This window comes from Dipodascopsis tothii (genome assembly GCF_038497935.1).
Source record: "Dipodascopsis tothii strain CBS 759.85 unplaced genomic scaffold V1510scaffold_9, whole genome shotgun sequence".
Taxonomy (NCBI): Eukaryota; Fungi; Ascomycota; class Lipomycetes; order Lipomycetales; family Lipomycetaceae; genus Neoaidaea; species Neoaidaea tothii.
This window is the reverse complement of record NW_027117993.1, coordinates 28,751-42,905: the sequence shown is the minus strand read 5'-3', so window position 1 is coordinate 42,905 and position 14,155 is coordinate 28,751. Positions and strand designations below refer to the sequence as shown.

At 69.9% G+C, this 14,155-nt stretch overlaps 5 protein-coding genes across 5 annotated transcripts; 4 read left to right on the top strand and 1 right to left on the bottom strand.

Annotated features, from left to right (window-relative positions):
• Nucleotides 1-835: 835 nt before the first annotated feature.
• Nucleotides 836-2,175, top strand: V1510DRAFT_362831 (kinase-like domain-containing protein; the record flags this gene model as incomplete). Its single annotated transcript, XM_066931104.1, has 4 exons — nt 836-1,171; nt 1,205-1,301; nt 1,334-1,910; nt 1,944-2,175. Coding segments are annotated over 4 exons (1,242 nt in total), but the record flags the coding sequence as incomplete, so codon positions are not given.
• A 1,351-nt stretch (nt 2,176-3,526) lies between these two features.
• Nucleotides 3,527-5,631, top strand: V1510DRAFT_414163 (Aspartate/glutamate/uridylate kinase). The gene is made up of 2 exons (XM_066933366.1): nt 3,527-3,695; nt 3,901-5,631. Exon 2 carries the CDS (start codon nt 3,904-3,906, stop codon nt 5,518-5,520), a length of 1,617 nt encoding a protein of 538 aa, XP_066789832.1. The 5' UTR covers nt 3,527-3,695; nt 3,901-3,903; the 3' UTR covers nt 5,521-5,631.
• Nucleotides 5,632-5,860: 229 nt separating this feature from the next.
• On the top strand, nt 5,861-8,268 carry V1510DRAFT_375843 (P-loop containing nucleoside triphosphate hydrolase protein). Its single transcript, XM_066931553.1, has 3 exons — nt 5,861-5,997; nt 6,029-6,086; nt 6,121-8,268. Exons 1-3 carry the CDS (start codon nt 5,881-5,883, stop codon nt 8,235-8,237), a joined length of 2,292 nt encoding a protein of 763 aa, XP_066789831.1. The 5' UTR covers nt 5,861-5,880; the 3' UTR covers nt 8,238-8,268.
• Nucleotides 8,224-8,881, bottom strand: V1510DRAFT_414159 (putative tyrosine-protein phosphatase). Its single transcript, XM_066933365.1, has one exon. The coding sequence runs from the start codon at nt 8,807-8,809 to the stop codon at nt 8,264-8,266; it is 546 nt and encodes a 181-aa protein (XP_066789830.1). The 5' UTR covers nt 8,810-8,881; the 3' UTR covers nt 8,224-8,263.
• A 3,039-nt stretch (nt 8,882-11,920) lies between these two features.
• On the top strand, nt 11,921-13,793 carry V1510DRAFT_392055 (ABC1 family-domain-containing protein). Its single transcript, XM_066931788.1, has one exon. The coding sequence runs from the start codon at nt 11,987-11,989 to the stop codon at nt 13,652-13,654; it is 1,668 nt and encodes a 555-aa protein (XP_066789829.1). The 5' UTR covers nt 11,921-11,986; the 3' UTR covers nt 13,655-13,793.
• Nucleotides 13,794-14,155: the final 362 nt, after the last annotated feature.

Below are 14,155 nucleotides of genomic sequence, written 5' to 3'. Positions count from 1 at the left end.
ACTGGCCCGCGGGCCAACCCTCCGTTTACGCGGCGGCCGTCCGAATCGAAGTTCACGCACACAAAGACGCGACACCCCGACTCGGGGCGCCTGAGGGAACGCCTGTTCGGCCGGCCCTTAGTCGTAGGCGTCGCTACGGTCACGCCGGATTCGCTCGTCAGCGTTTTGGGCCTCTGCGTCGCCCTCGGCGTTATCGCCCGACCGACGAGTGCCGCGGTCGCAGCCGCTGTCGGCCGTTGGCATGCATCCCGGGCTGGTACGACCACAGCGTCGCGCCATCCCACCAGCCATGACCAGTCGCATCGCGTAGATCGGGCTACCGGCCATCGAATAGGTCTGCACCGGCCGGGGCGTGGCGGCCGGGGTGTAGAAGGTTTGATCCGGGCGGCGTGGTGCGCGTAAGTCACCACTACGCCGCACCTTGGGACTCTCTTTCTTCTGCTAAAAAATTCATCCGGCAGGCGGCGCAGACCAAGGTTGCACCACAGCCCAGGTAAGTGAGACCAGCCAGAGCGGGCGAGCTCGCTGAGCATGGGGGCCAGACGAGGCGACGGACGCGCGCGGCCGCGTAGCGGACGGCGCAGTCGGTGGCCGCCCCAAGGCGTCAACGGTCGCGCGGCTCCAGGCCGGCGATGGCGGCCAGAATCGTCGGCGCGGGGCCCGGATCGATGGCCAGGCGGTGGATGGCTGCGGATCGGACACCGGTGGCTGACCAGCAGAGCCGCAGGACAGAACACGCGCAGGCAGCGCGTCGAGGAATGGACGCACAGGCTGTACAGGGCCGGCAGACCATTAGCAGCTTGGCAGTGCACAAGTGCAGCAGGTAGCGCGTGTGATGAAGCGATCAAGCCCGGCGTCGGCGCGGTCGTCCAGCGGTGGGTCGCCGCCGACCAGCCGGCGGCGGCTGGACGCGGGGGAGGCCGTGCCAGGGCCAGCGCGGACGCGGCCGACGGGCACGACGCAGTCGAGCGCGGCCGCGTCGCTGCTGGCGAGCACGACTGTGACGGAGCCGCAGCGCAAGTTCCGAGGGTGTTCGTTTGCCAAGCAGGAATACGAGTTCCTCGAGAAGCTTGGCGAGGGCACGTTCGGCGAAGTGCACAAGGCGCGACACCGGCGCAGCGGAGCGCTGGTCGCGCTCAAGAAGATCCTGATGCACAACGAGAAGGAGGGCGTAAGTGGCAGCCCCGGCGGGCGCTGACCACAGTTCCCTATTACAGCGCTGCGCGAGATCCGGCTGCTCAAGTCGCTCAAGCACAAGAACGTGATTCAGCTGTCGGAGATGGCGGTTGAGCGCGCTGTGTGTAAGTAGCCGCGGGGGCAACACTGACGGCAGGGGAGAAAAACACCAAGCGCAGCGGCGAGATCTACATGGTCACGCCGTACATGGACCACGATCTGTCGGGCCTGCTCGAGAACCCGAAGGTGTCGTTCACGGTCGCGCAGATCAAGTGCTACATGTTGCAGCTGCTCGAGGGCACGCGGTACCTGCACGAGAGTCACATCCTGCACCGAGATATGAAGGCGGCCAACCTGCTGATCGACAACAAGGGCGTGCTCAAGATCGCTGACTTCGGCCTGGCGCGCCGGTTCGAGGACCCGCCGCCGGGCGGCGAGCGCCGGAAGTACACCAACTGCGTGGTCACGCGCTGGTACCGGCCGCCGGAGCTGCTGCTGGGCGAGCGGCAGTACACGACCGCGATTGACATGTGGGGCGTCGGCTGCGTGTTTGGCGAGATGTACGTGCACAAGCCGATCCTGATGGGCAACTCGGACCTCGACCAGATCCAGAAGATCTTCCAGCTGTGCGGGTCGCCGACCCAGGACAACATGCCGGGCTGGAACAGGCTGCCGGACGCGCAGCACGCGTCGTTCGACAACCACAAGCGAACCCTGGAGGCCGAGTTCAGCTCGTAGGTGGACGTGTGCGACCAAACTGACCCCAGGATGGGACCGCAGGGCGTGTCGCTGCTGGCGGATCTGCTCAAGCTCAACCCAGACGCGCGCAGCTCGGCTGATGTCGCGCTGAAGCACCCGTTCTTTTCGACGCGGCCGCTGCCGTCGCTTCCAGGCGAACTCCCGACGTACGAGTCGTCGCATGAGTACGACAAGCGCAAGTTCCGTGCCCAGCGCGAGCAGATGTCGGCGCGTCCGCCGGGGCCGCCGGCACCGGCGGGCCCGACGGGGCCGCACGCAGATTCGGAGCCGGCGTGGCACGGCCGCGGCGGCTACAACGGCCACAATGGGTACCGAGGTGGCGGCCACGGCGGCCATGGAGGTCCGGGCAATGGCCACGGTGGTGGCTACAGCGGCTACGGCGGCTACAACGGCGGCTACGGCTCGCACGGTGGGCCGCAAGGCGGCGCGTCCGGCCCAGGGGGTCCTGGCGGCCCCAGCGGGCCGAACGGGCCGGCCCCGGTCTCGGCGACCGGTGGCGGCCACAGCAGCCACCTGCCCTACGACGACACCGGCACGGGCGGTCCCGGTGGTCCCAGCGGCCCCAACGGTCCCAACGGTCCCAGCGGGCCGGGTGGTGCTCATGGCGGTCCTGGCGGTCCGGGTGGTCCGGGCGGTCCGGGCGGTCCTGGCGGCCGCTATTCGCGGCCCTCCGGACGCTACTACGGCCAGCGCGAGCCATACAACGCCGGTGGACCGCCTGGGCCGCCGCCACGCGAGGGCTACGGCCGACGCGATGGCGGCTACGGGCGCGAATATAACCGCGACGGTGGCTACGGGCGCGAGCCGTACAACCGCGACGGCGGCTACGGCCGAGAGGGCTACAGCCGCGACGGGCCGTACAACCGCGAGCCCTATGGACGCGACCAGTACAACCGCGAGCCGTACAATGGCCGCGACTCGTACCGAGAGCCGTACCGCGACTCGTATGGCCGGGAGCCGTACGGCCGGGAGCCGTACGGGCGCGACGGCTACGGGGCGAATGGCTACGGATACAACCCGAACGTGCGCAAAGCTCACGACATCTACATTCCGTCGGCGGACCCCAGCCGGCCTCACAATTACGACCACAAGCCCGATCGCCGGTCCGACAGCAAGTACTTGGATTACGACTGAGGTCGAGTGTCTGGCGGTCGATAGATCTCTGTGGGTGTACAGTAGCTAAAAGCACGTGCCGTGTACAATGGACTTTGCACTGTCAGGGTGCGACCCGGGGCGCGGGTCGGGCGTGGGCCGGACGCGGGTCAGACGCGGGTCGGGCGCGGGCCGGACGCGGGTCAGACGCGAGTCGGACGCGGGTTGTCTGTGGCGCCACCGCCACCGCTCGGGCGCTGCGCCACGGAGCCCCCACGCCGCGCCACATGCCACGCCTCGCCAGCGCCGCTGTGTTGGCTCCTGCGACCACCCGTACCCCTGGCTGGCTGCAGCGCCGATACGGCGGCCCGTCGGCGGGCGCTAGGCGCGCGCTGGCGCGGAGCAGCTCGCCTAGGCAGTTTGCTCCCGAGGAAAAAGAGCGTTGTGACCTAACCCTAATGAGCCGCACGACAAAGTTGAGTCATTGCGTCAACCGAAATTTTTTTAGTCCGCAGACTATATAGAGAAAGACCAGGAACACACGGCCTGGGCACGCACATTTGACAGCAAAACCCCCCCGGCTTACTCGAGGGCGCAGTAATTGGTTCAAGCGACCTACCACAAGACACTTTCCACCGGCACAGGACGTTGGTGGCACACTTCGCGAGGTATGTTTGTTCTTTCTTGAGCGCCGGTGTCGGCCCGAGACCGGCCGACGACGCAGCTCGGCGACGCAGCGGCCGACCGGGTGGGCGGTCGGGCGAGCGGTTCTGCAGGCGGCGGGCGATGGCGGGCGGTGCCGGTAGTCGCTGTCGCAGTGAGTTCGCCGGCCGAACCGGCGCGAACCGTTGAAAACGGCGTACTGACGAGCAGACAATGCCTCTTCCCTCCACAATCGACCTCGGCGCGGCCAGCCTGAATGAGCGGGTGGTCAGCTCGACTGGCAGCCTCGGCCTGAATAACTCGGTCAGCAGCCTCGGCAGTAGGAACTGGGTCGTGCAGAAATTTGGCGGCACGAGCGTCGGCAAGTTCCCCGTGCAGATCGTCGACAACATCGTGGGCTCGTACCTGAACTCGAACAAGGTCGCGATCGTGTGCTCGGCTCGGTCGACCGACACCAAGGCCGAGGGCACGACGAACCGGCTGCTCAAGGCGGCCGAGTCGGCCATCAAGGACTCGGACTCGGCCGGATTCGTCGCGGTGGTCGACGCGATCCGGTCGGACCACCTGGGCACGGCCAAGTCGCTGATCAAGAGCTTCGAGCTGCAGGTCGAGCTCGAGAAGGACATCAACCGCGAGTGCGACGTGCTGCTCAAGCTGCTCGGCGCGGTGCAGGTGATCGACGAGATCAGCGTGCGGACCAAGGACACGATCATCGGCACCGGCGAGAAGCTGGCGTGCATGTTCATGGCGGCGCTGCTGAACGACCGAGACATCCCGGCTGAGTACGTCAGCCTGGACGCGATCGTGCCGCTGGACTTCAACGCCAAGGCCGGCCTGGGCCAGTCGTTCTACGACTTTGTGGCGACGCAGATCGCGCTCAAGGTGCGCGAGTGCGGCGACAAGGTCCCGGTGATCACGGGCTACTTCGGCACCGTCCCCGGCGGCCTGCTGAACGCGATCGGCCGCGGATACACGGACCTGTGCGCGGCGCTGGCCGCGGTCGGCCTGAACGCGGACGAGCTGCAGGTGTGGAAGGAGGTCGACGGCATCTTCACGGCGGACCCGCGCAAGGTGGCCACTGCCCGGCTGATCTCGATCATCACGCCCGAGGAGGCCAGCGAGCTCACGTACTACGGCTCGGAGGTCATCCACCCGTTCACGATGGAGCAGGTCATCCGCGCGCACATCCCGATCCGCATCAAAAACGTCGAGAACCCGGCGGGCGACGGCACCGTCATCTACCCCGACAACATCTCGCGCAAGGGCGACGTCACACCGCCGCACCCGCCGACGTCGCTCGAGCGCATCTCCTCGGCCTTCTTCCAGACCCAGAAGAAGGAGCCCACGGCGGTGACGACCAAGCCCAACATCGTCGTGCTCAACGTGCACTCGAACCGCCGCGCGCTCTCGCACGGCTTCCTGGCCGACATCTTCGAGACGCTGCACCGGTACGAGCTCGTGGTCGACCTCATCTCGACCTCCGAGGTCCACGTGTCGATGGCCCTGCACTCGGAGGGCAACCTGAGCGGCCTGCGCGAGGCCTCGGAGGAGCTCAAGAAGCTCGGCACCGTCGACATCATCCGCAACATGACCATTGTGTCGCTGGTCGGGAAGCAGATGAAGCAGCTGGTTGGGATCGCCGGCAAGATGTTCTCGACCCTGGCGGCGGCCGAGATCAACATCGAGATGATCAGCCAGGGCGCCAGCGAGATCAACATCTCGTGCGTGATCCAGCAGAAGGACGCGCTCAAGGCGCTCAACGTGCTGCACCAACAGCTGCTGTGCCGCCCGGCTGGCCCCGAGCTGGTCGAGAGCCGCCAGTGGGCCTAAGCTCGCGGACGGGCCCCTGCATTTCTGGCCTGGCTCTCAAAAAAAGTTGGCCGCTGGCCTCGGTTGGAAGGACTGGAGTTTGTACATGTTCAATAGATCTGTGACATAGTAGCGACGAGGCGCGGCCAGAGCATGTCGCCGCCTGCATATAGCCGCACGCGGCCAGAGCATGTCGCCGCCTGCATATAGCCGCACGCGCGGCCATGTAGCCGCCCGTGTGGCGCACAGCCGCTGTGGCGCCGCGCCGCACGGCGCGCGGCGCGTCACGTGACCGTGCCCGCGGCTACGCCGTGCCCACATATGTTCGTTTTGGGACTTTTTGAAAAAAAATTCGGCAGCCGATCCAACGAACACACGACGATGCCGCGGAAACCCAAGACCAAGGCCGCGCCGGTCAAGAAGTCCGCGCTGCGGACGGCCAAGCGCGAGCTGGACGCCCAGAGCATGCGCGAGCTGGAGGAGCGCATCGCGGCGCTGGTAAGTGGCCCCGCGGCGGCGCTGACGGCAGGATCCGGCCACGATCGAGCAGTTTGACGAGCTGCCGCTCTCAAAACAGACGGCCCAAGGTCGGTGAGTGGCGGGCGGCAGCGCTGACGGCAGGACTCAAGCAGTCGCACTTCACGCGGCTCACAGACATCCAGAAGGCGTCGATCCCGGTCGCCCTCAGGGGCCGGGACATCCTCGGCGCAGCCAAGACCGGCAGCGGCAAGACGCTGGCGTTCTTGGTGCCGCTGCTCGAGGCGCTGTACCGGGCCAACTGGACGCCGTACGACGGGCTGGGCGCGCTGGTGATCTCGCCGACGCGCGAGCTGGCGATCCAGATCTTCGAGGTCCTGCGCAAGATCGGCCGGGCGCACTCGTTCTCGGCGGGCCTGGTGATCGGCGGCAAGGACGTGCAGGTCGAGCGCGAGCGGATCTCGCGGCTGAACATCCTGATCTGCACGCCGGGCCGGCTGCTGCAGCACATGGACCAGGCGGCCGGGTTCGAGACCGGCAACCTCAAGATGCTCGTGCTGGACGAGGCCGACCGGATCCTGGACATGGGGTTCAGGAGCACGCTGGACGCGATCGTGGAGCACCTGCCGCGCGAGCGGCAGACCATGCTGTTCTCGGCCACGCAGACAAAGTCCGTGTCGGACCTGGCCCGGCTGAGCCTGAAGGAGCCCGAGTACATTGCCGTGCACGAGGCGGCCACGACGAGCACGCCGGCGAACCTGCAGCAGTACTACGTGGTCACGCCGCTGCCGGAGAAGCTGAACGCGCTGTTCGGGTTCCTGAAGACGCACCTGAAGGCCAAGATCATCGTGTTCCTGTCGTCGTCGAAGCAGGTCCGGTTCGTGTTCGAGACCTTCAAGACGCTGCACCCGGGCATCCCGCTGATGCACCTGCACGGCAAGCAGAAGCAGACGGCGCGGATCGAGATCACCGAGCGGTTCTCGAGCATGAAGATGGCGTGCCTGTTTGCGACCGACATCGCCGCGCGCGGCATCGACTTCCCGGCCGTCGACTGGGTCGTCCAGGTCGACTGCCCGGAGGACGTGGACACGTACATCCACCGGGTGGGCCGGACCGCGCGGTTCGACAAGGCCGGGCGCGCGCTGCTGATGCTGGCGCCGTCCGAGGAGGCCGGCATGGCGCAGCGGTTCGAGGCGCGGCGGGTGCCGGTCGACAAGATCACGATCAAGGAGGCCAAGAAGAAGTCGATCCAGGCGCAGCTGCAGGCGCTGTGCTTCCGGAGCCCGGAGGTCAAGTACCTGGGCCAGAAGGCGTTCATCTCGTACGTCAAGAGCGTGTACCTGCAGAAGGACAAGGAGGTGTTTGACGTCTCGGCCGTGCCGGCCGAGGAGTACGCGGCCAGCCTGGGCCTGCCGGGCGCGCCGCGGATCAAGTTCCTCAGCGGCCAGCGGGCCAAGGCGCTCAAGAACGCGCCGCGCGCCACGGCCGACGACAGCGGCAGCGAGAGCGAGGCCGGCGAGGCCGCCAAGCCGGCCGTGCGGACCAAGTACGACCGCATGTTCGAGCGCAAGAACCAGACGGTGCTGTCGGAGCACTACGCCAACCTGGTGCGCGACAAGCCGCTCGGCGACGACGGCTCCGACAGCGACGGCGAGTTCATGGCCGTCAAGCGCGCGGACCACGGCATCGGCGGCAGCGACGACGAGGCCGCGGCCGGCGAGCCGACGTCGAAGCGGCAGGCCAAGATCGCGCTGTCCAAGAAGCTGTCGCTGCGCAACAAGCCCAACCCGACCAAGCTCGTGTTCGACGACGACGGCAACCCGCACCAGCTGTACGAGTTCGAGGACGAGGCCGCGTTTGCCGCGCAGGGCCCGGCCGCCGCCCAGAAGGCCGCGTTCGTGGCCAAGGAGGGCGAGATGATCGCGTCGGCCGACGTCGAGGACAAGGCCGTGGCCAAGGAGAAGCGCAAGGAGAAGCGCCGGCGCCGGCTCGAGCGCGAGCGCGCCGACGCCAGCGACGACGACGACGACGCCGGCGTCGAGCTGGCGCCGTACGACGGCCCGGACGCCGACGACGGCTCGGCGTCGGACGCGTCCGCCGGCCCGGCCGGCCCGGCGCGCTCGCCGTCGCCCGAGCCCAAGCGCAAGTGGTTCCAGCAGGACGCGCCGCGCAAGCGCGCCCGCCGCGACGTCGTCGAGGTCGAGGAGCCGGCCACGCTCGCCGACCTCGAGGCGCTCTCGATGAAGCTTCTCGGCAACTAGATAGAAATGCATTGCGTACTGTACAGCTAGAGCAGGAACGCCGGAGCCAGCTCGCGGTTGATCTTCACGGACGCCGTGTCAAAGGCCTCGATGTGCAGCTCGATGAGCACGCGCTTGCGCGAGCCCGCGAACCGCCGGTACTCTTCCGAGACCGACGACAGGTTCCAGCGCTGGACGCGCCGCAGGCAGCCGATCACGGTCCCCGACCGGTGCCGCCCCATGCCGCCGCACACCAGCAGCGGGTAGTTGCGCCGGTCCGCGATCAGCTGCAGCGCGCGCACGATCGTCTGCTCCGGCAGCTGGTCCCACGGGTTGGCCGTCTGGACGTCGTCCTCGTCGGACGTGATCAGCCCGAGGTGGTGCAGCGTGATGCCGTTCTCGCGCGCAAACTGCCGCAGCGACGCCGGCGCGTCTTCCACCTCGAGCCAGATCACCGCCGTCAGCTGCAGGTCCTGCAGGAACGGGAAGTTGATGGGCGCGGGCTGGCCGCTGCGGTACAGGTTCTCCTCGACGGGCGCGAAGTTGAGCGGCGGCACGAGCTTCTGGAACGGCGCGTGCTGGAGCGTGGCCATCTCGCTCGCCGTCGACGAGTTCGACGACGACGGCGTGTCCGAGTCGAAGTCGTCCTCGTTGAAGTCCTCGGCCATGGCTGGGGGATGCGGTGGGCGGCGGGCGGCCTTGGGCACGTGTCGCGGGCACGTGACGAGCCGCGCGGCGTGCGGCGCGTCACGTGGAAGGGGCGCAAATTCTTCCGCGCCCGCGCACGACGCAGCACCACGCCTTCGTGCCTTCAGCCATCGTGTCTGCGGAACACAGAGAGAGAACAAGCGGTGCGGCCGCGGCGGCCCAGGCCGCGCGCGCCGTGTGGGGCCCTGGGCGGCCGGCCGTGCCGCGCGCGCGCGAGAAGGCGCTGGCGACGGCGCCGGCGCCGGCGCCGGCGACGGCGCCGGCCGCGCGGTTTCCAGAACGCAAGTCGTCGCGGCCGGAGGACGGCCGACGGCCGGGCACGGGCCCGGGGGGGTCGCCGCGGACGGCGGGACGGCCGGCGGGGGCGGCGACGCCGCTGCCGGCGGCTCCGGCGGCGGCTGCCCGCTTGGCTGCGGCCACCGATCTGTCCATTGCCGACCGGATCGGGCCCGGGGCGCGGCTGCAGACGGCGGGCGGCCTGGGCGGCACCCGGGGCGACCGTTCGACGGGCGCCAAGACGCTGCCGCCGCTCCCGACGGACACGGGGCCGCTTTCGCTGCCGCCGCTGTCGCCGCTGTCGCCGCTGATGCCGATTTCGCCGACCAGCAACACGGTGCGGCCGCCGGCGGACCCGTCGCCGACGGCCGGCCGCGTGCCCGTCTTTGACCGCCAGCAGTGGGAGCGCAAGGCCGAGCAAACTGCCGGAAAGTCCAAGATCGCGCGGCGGGCGGTCGTTTCGCCGGCGGCGTCGCGACCGCCGACGGCCGCCACGACGGCCCCGGTGCCCGTGCGCACGCCTGTGCCTGCGGACGCCGTGGCCGCGGCGGCCGCGCGGCTGCCGCAGACCAGCCCGGCCGTGCCGGCGCTGGTGCCGGCGTCGCCGTCGACGCCCAGCTCCCCAGCGTCGCCGATCACGCCGGCCGCGGCCACACGCAAACCGCTGCCGGCCTCGGCCGGCCTCAAGGACCTGGGCGACCTTCGCCGCCAGGCGCGGCCGCGCGAGCGGCCGCCGGCCATTGACGTGGCGCGCGCAAACACGGCGCTGGGCCGGGTCAGCGGCAGCCAGACCGACGTCCTGCCCTCGCCCACGACGCTGCTGCCGTCGCCGGCGATCCGCACACCGCTCTCGGACGAGCCTGTGCCCGAGTCGCCGCTGCTGCCGACGCCGGAGCCGCGCAGCAAGACACGCAAGGACAAGAAGAGGGGACCGGCGCGGCCGCCGTCGGATCCACCGACGCGGCCGCTGCCGGACCCGCGGCGGCCAGGGGAGGCCGAGAGCGAGCCTGCGATAGCCGAGAGTGTGCCGGCGGTGGCCGAGAAGGAGCCGGCGGTGGCCGAGATTGCGCCGGAGCCAGCGGCCACGATCCGACTGGTCGGCCCGGCCGAGGAAGACGAGGAGGACGAGGCGCCCGAGACGGAGCCGACGCCTGCCGTGGCTGAGCATGTGCTTGCCATGGCCGAGCCCGCGCCTGCCGCCGAGCCGGTCACGGCACCGGTTGGCGAACCGGCACCGGCCGACGACCTGGAAACGGCCCTGAACGCTACGGCAAACGCGTCCAAAGACGCGGACGTGTCGCAGGCTGCGACAGACGCGCCCAAGGACATTCAGATCGAGCCCCAGTCGACGACGCCGCCAGGCACGCCGATGCTGGCCCTGTCGAAACTCGAGCTTGCCACGCCGCCGGCGTCGCCGCCGAAGATGGAGCTGCAGCGGCCGGTGACTGGGCCAGGTTACGGACCGCGGTTCGGACCCAACGGACCTGTCCCCAGGGGCCCCGGTCCCGCTCACAGGGGTCCAGGACCCGCCTACGGACCGGCTCACATGGGTCCCGGACCTGCGCGCGGACCGGCTCACATGGGTCCTGGACCTGTGCACGGACCGACTCACATGGGTCCTGGACCGGCTCACAGACCCGGCTCTGGACTTGCCCACGGTCCTGGACCCGCCGGACCCGGACCACACGCGTCCCCCCGGCTGCCGTCGGCCGGCTTCCCGCCCGCGTCGCCGGGCCGCCGCGGCGGACTCCAGGGCCGCATGCGGCCGCACACAGCCCAGGGCTTTGCGCCGCCGTTCGTTCCGGACGGCGCGTACCCGCGCCAGGCCCGGCCCAACACGGCCTCCTACCGCGCCGGCAGTCTGGCCGACTATTACGACTACTACGACTACTACGACTACTCGATCGACGCCGACTACGCGGGCGATCCGTACCGGCCCGCGTCGCCGGCGCTCCGCCGGCCGGCGACGCCGGTGCTGGACCGCCGGAACATGAGCCGGCCGGGGTCGCCAGCGATGGGCCGGTCGGCGTCGCCGGCGCCGGGCTTCCGATCGGCATCGCCGGCGCCGGGCGTGCGCTCTGCATCGCCGGCGCCGGGCGTGCGCTCTGCATCGCCGGCGCCGGGCATGCGCTCGGCTTCGCCGGGCCCGGCCTTCAGATCGGCGTCGCCGGTGCCCGGGTCTGGCCGCCCCGAGTCGCGGCAGGCCTACTCCGAGTCCGGTCTGCCGATGCGCGGCGGCCCCAACATGCGCGGCCCCCTGCGCGGCGCGCCCCGCGGCCGCGGCGGCATACGCGGCGTCCCAGTCCGCGGCCGCGGCGACTTCCACGGCGAGGTCCATGGCGGGTTCCGCGGACCGATGCCGGGTCCCATGGGCCTGATGCCGCCTACCGGGTACCCCCGGCAGCCCCGCGGGTACCAGCGGCTGCCGCAGCACCGCGTGATCCGGCCCAAGGGCGACCCGGTCATGGACTCGCTCATTGGCTCGAGCGAGTTCGACATGGACGCGCTGCGGCGGCCCGGCCGGCCGCGATAGTTGTAATATGTAATATACGCTGTACAGTGAGAGCGCCGCGCAACGTGCGGCGCGGACCCTGCGCCTCACGCCGTGCGGCGCGTCCCGCCGCAGCGCAGCCCCACGGTGTGCGGCGCATGGCGATGTTCGCGCCGCACGGCGTGCGGCTCCCAACGGACTTAACAGATCGCCCGACCAGCGCACGAGACGATCGACCAGCACGACGCGGATAATTCGGCCCACGTCTCCCAGCACACGGAGCAACCCACCCAGCATGTTCAGGTGGTCTTCTCCGCGCACGCCCCGGCTGTGGGCGGCCGCGCTCGCACGCGCGCGGGGCCCGCGGGCGGGCCCTACCGCACGAGCATTCGCCAGCGCCCCGCCGCCGCGGCGACGGCGCCGGCTGGCGGTCGCTGCCGGCGTCGTCGGCGCCGTCGTGGCCTACGACTTTGCCGAGGCGCACGCCGTCTCGCGCTCGATGCGCTCCGTCGCCACACTTATCTGGATCGCTGCCGACTACAAGCTCAACTTCAGGGAGGACCGGGACGTCGCCGCGCTGCACGAGCGCGTTGCCGGGCTCGTCTACAACATGCTCACGGCCAACGGCGGGCTGTACATCAAGCTGGGCCAGGCCATTGCCATGCAGAGCTTTGTGCTCCCCCCGGCGTTCCAGCGCAAGTTCGCCACGCTGTACGATCAGGCGCCGCGCGACGACTGGCCCGCCGTCGAGGCCGTCCTGCGGGCCGAGCTCGGCGCCGCGCCCGAGACCGTGTTTGCGTGGATCGACCACGAGCCCGTGGCGTCCGCGTCGATCGCCCAGGTCCACCGTGCGCAGCTGCACACGGGCGAACAGGTCGCCGTCAAGGTCCAGCACCCGGCGATCCGCAAGCAGGTCGGCTGGGACCTGGGCGCGTACCGCGCCATGGTCTACATCTACGACCGGTGGGTCTTCGACATCCCGCTGTACTTCACAGTCGACTACACGTGCCGCCGGCTCGAGAGCGAGCTCGACTTTGAGAACGAGGCCTCCAACGCCGAGGCCATGGCGGCCGCGGTCGCGTCCGAGCCGGCACTGGCCGACCGCGTGCACGTGCCGGCCGTGTACCGCGCGCTGACCACGCCGCGCGTGCTCACGCTCGAGTGGATCGACGGCGTGTCGCTGGCCGAGCCGCAGGCAGTGCGCGCCGCCGGCTTTGACGCGCCCTGGATCGCCCGCACGCTCGACGACCTTCTCGGCGCCCAGGTCTTTTCCTGGGGCCTTGTCCACTGCGACCCGCACCCCGGCAACATCTTGCTGCGCCGCGTAGGCCGCAAGCGCCAGCTCGTGCTGCTCGACCACGGCCTGTACATCCACATGCCGCCGGCGTTCCGCGAGCAGTACTGCCTGCTGTGGCGCCGCATGCTCGAGTTCGACGACGCCGGCGTGCGCGAGATCGTGCGCTCCTGGGGCGTCGGCCAGTCCGATCTGTTTGCGTCCGCCGTCATGCTGCGCGCCTACCGCCCGGCGGCGGCCGAGCCCGACGACGATACCGCGGCCGGCCGCTTCCGGCGCCAGGAGCGACTCAAGCAGGCCTTCACGAGCTTCATCGAGGACTCGACCAAGATGCCGCTGGAGCTCATCTTCCTGGGCCGCACCATGCGCATCATCCAGGCACTCAACAAGCAGCTCGGCTCGCCGGTCAACCGCATCAAGATCCTCGCCGGCTGGGCCTCGAGCTCGCTCGTCCGCACCCCCACCTCCTGGCGCGGCCGGCTGGCGGCCTGGACCCGCCACCTGCGGTTCCTGGCTGTCGTCGGCCTGTCCGATCTGGGCTTCTGGCTGGCGCGCCTGCGCCAGCTCCTGACGTCCTCGGGCGGCTTTGAGGACGTGCTCGAGGCCGGCCTGCGCACCGCGGCCCGCGACAACCTTGGCATTGAAGTCCGCGACGTGCTGGACTCGTGATTGTATGTAGCAATCTCTCCTCTGTTTGACGGCGGCGGTCCGGCTGGCCGGTGGATTCCTCCGGCGGCGACTGCGCCGGAGGGGCTGCCTGCGGGCAGGACGCCAGGCATGGACGATGTTTGACAGCCGCAGGGAGTGCGGCGCGGGCACGCGGGATGTTTGGCAGCCGCACGGCGTGCGGCGCAGTCATGCACGGTGCTTGGCAGCCGCACGGCGTGCGGCGCATCGTGGCCAATGCTTGGCAGCCGCACGGAGTGCGGCGCAGGCATGCACGTGCTAGACCGCCGCGCGCTGTGCGGCTCAGTGGCGCACTGCGTTGCCGCACGGCGTGCGGCTCAGAGCCTACAGTGTAGCCGCGACAGCATCCTGCGCCAAGGCACCCCGGCGGCGTCACACCCGCAGGCTCGTCCATGCCGCCGGAGCCGCCCGGTTCGGAGGCAGCCTGCCCGACGGACCCGCTCAGCAGCAACGGACGCGGCCCGGCGGCCCCCACACACGTGC